Source organism: Miscanthus floridulus, chromosome 19 (assembly GCF_019320115.1).
Source record: "Miscanthus floridulus cultivar M001 chromosome 19, ASM1932011v1, whole genome shotgun sequence".
NCBI lineage: Eukaryota > Viridiplantae > Streptophyta > Magnoliopsida > Poales > Poaceae > Miscanthus > Miscanthus floridulus.
The window spans coordinates 107,325,881-107,328,635 of NC_089598.1; the positions used below are offsets into that span (position 1 = coordinate 107,325,881).

The window sequence follows — 2,755 nt, forward strand, 5'->3', positions numbered from 1 at the left end:
AAGCTACCTACAACTACAACAACAATGGCGCCCAGCTTCGGCCGCTCCATCTCCTTCCAGCTGAGCCCAGCGCGCGCCATCACCCGGCCCCGCGCCGCCGCCGCGCGCCACGTCCGCTCCATCAGCCTGCCGCCGTGCCGCTCCCACTCCCACCCGCTCCTGGCGCACCTGCAGGCCCAGACCGCCGCCGCCCGCGCCTGGGCCACCTCCGCCTCCACCTCCCCATCCACCGGCCTCGCACTTATCGACGCGCTCCACGCCGCGCTCGCCGAGCTCCTCCTCCTCCCAGAACCCCAGACCTTGGTCCGCCGCGCCTGCGCCTCATCCGACCGCCTCCTCGACGCCTTCCTCCTCCTCGCCGACGCGCACCGCGGGCTCCAGGAGTCACTCCTCGGGCTCCGCCGCGACGCTGCCGACGCCCGCTCTGCCCTCCGCAGGCGCGACGCCGCCAGGCTCGCCTCCGCCGCGCGCGCCCAGCGCAGGGCCGAGAAGGACCTCGCCCGCCTCGCCGCCGCCGTCTCCTCCTCCGTCGCCAGGTCCGCCCGCCTGGCTGCGCTCGGATCAGCCACTGCCACCGCCGAGCAGGCCGAGATGGCCGCCGCGCTCATGGACGCCGCGGCGGCCAGCGCCGCGGCATCCGCCGCCGTGTTCTCGGCCGTCGCGTCCGTGTCTGCCGCCACGTCCTCCAGCAAGAAGGCCGCGACGACCTTCGCTGCTGCCTTCGCCAAGAAGCCGGAGACGGCCGATGTGGCGCCGGAGAAGCTCGAGGAGCTTGAGCGATGCATTGACGAGTGCGAGAGCGGCAGCGAGGTGGTGTTCAGGAGCATTGTTCGGACTAGGGTTTCGTTGCTCAACATCCGTACTCCGGCGGTATAGAGAATGTATCAGTCGCCAACACAAGATAGCTAACTGTTGTGTACTATAATGCGTACTCTAGTATATATACTGTACATTGAAAAATAGAGAACATATATACGAAAAAGAAATTTTGCCATACGTATCGCAGTGAGTTTTGTGGTTTTGCTTGATTTTGTCTCCTTATATACTACTACTATTGTTTACTCATCCGCAGGGGCGCGCAGTTGAAAATAACACAGAAATTAAATTCAGTCAAAAATCATAGCCCCAGATAAAATAAAAGCTGTACTGTAATTATATATCAGGAGGGCATTATCTGACTGTTCATCAGATAAAGAACGAACGTGGAACAATATCATTTGTAGCCGGTATAGCTTAAGCTAACGTAGTCACACAGAATGGAATGCTGCATGTTTTCTTTGTACTCGCTCCGGTTCATTTTATCTGGCGCAAGTTAGAATGACACGGTCTACTAGATTACACTTTGACTATTCATTTGCTTTATATTATATTATTTATGCTTATAAACTTATAATTATTGGATAGTATAATTTCGTACAAATCTAATCATATAAAGTTTCTATTATAATAGTTTAAAATTATTAGCCTAATTATTAGTCAAAGTTTTTAAAGTTTGAGTCTTGATATATGCGTGTACGCCAGATAAAATGGACCGGAGCTAGTATCTGGAGTATCTTCCTCACTAAACACACACTCAATTATCACCTCAATCCATGTGCAGTCTATTGTGTAGAGTACTGACCAATAATGGCCACTATTCTTTCGTCGAACCGTACCCCACGATCCCACTACCTATACATTTTAAGCAGTGAGACTAATTGATGAGGATTATGAATGATGTTATACTTGTTGTAAATCTTTATATTTTTAAAAGCCCCTGTTGTGCAGCTTCCTATTGTATGAACTCAAAGAATGAAAATTGTTTATAAGGGAAAAAATCAGGAAATTACTAAAATTTTGTTATTCTAATAAGTCGTTTTGACTTTTTTTTACATCCATTTTGTTATGTATCTAGATATAACATATGTTTAGGTACATAGCAAAAATCTATGTACCAAAAAACCTAAAGCGACTTATAATTTGGAATGGAGAGAGTATATATCAAGCTAGAAATTAAGTTAAAATAATTTAGAATAAAGGGAGTTGCAAACAAACAAAGAACGTCTCTAGTACACAATCTTGATCCTGAACATTCAAAATTTGGCCCATTGGTCCTCCTTTGATCCTACAGCCCACGGACATCTACTTCATTCTCATTTGCCCCTGTTCTCCTTCCCTGGTATTTTCCCTTGTTTTGTGCTAGCACTGGCGGAGCCAAGTGCAGGCCTGGGCTCCGGCCCCCCCTTGCTATCAAAGATTATTAAGGTTTATATGTATATGATTGCAAGTCTAAACTGTCCATCTAAATAGCTAGATATTCTAAGCTTGCCTTCTTTGCAAAGTGCGCATATAAATTAGTAGTTGTTGCATCTATCTTTAGCAAGTACTAGCTGACCACAAAACTATGATCAATCTAACCAATTTGCCCCCCTCGATTGTGATTCTGGCTCCGCCACACTATGCTAGCTGTTTGGCTGGCACAATGCAACCGTGCTCAAAACATCTTCTCTACTTCGGCCTGATACCCGGGGGGGGGGGGGGGGGGGGGGGGGGGGGGGGGAGCGGAGGATAGAAACGAATATCGCTGAAAGTTCGATTAGGATTTTTAAAAAATTGTGATACTTTAACTAAAATTTGAAAATCTTATCTGGATGAAAAACGAAATTACTTGCGTATACATTTATCCGAGGTCACTGTTAGGATAAAATATCATGAAATTTTGAGCCCTTGCCCACCCACGTTCAAAAAAGCAAAACATGCATTCCAAAAAAACAAA

General features: G+C 48.0%; 1 protein-coding gene across 1 annotated transcript; it reads left to right on the plus strand.

Annotated features, from left to right (window-relative positions):
* On the plus strand, nucleotides 1-876 carry LOC136528044 (uncharacterized). Its single transcript, XM_066520941.1, has one exon. It carries the CDS (start codon nucleotides 25-27, stop codon nucleotides 874-876), a length of 852 nt encoding a protein of 283 aa, XP_066377038.1. The 5' UTR covers nucleotides 1-24.
* The last annotated feature ends 1,879 nt before the right edge of the window (nucleotides 877-2,755 follow it).

Coding starts and splice junctions, on each gene's coding strand:
- LOC136528044 (XM_066520941.1), top strand. CDS start 25: ATGGCGCCCAGCTTCGGCCGCTCCATCTCCTTCCAGCTGAGCCCAGCG.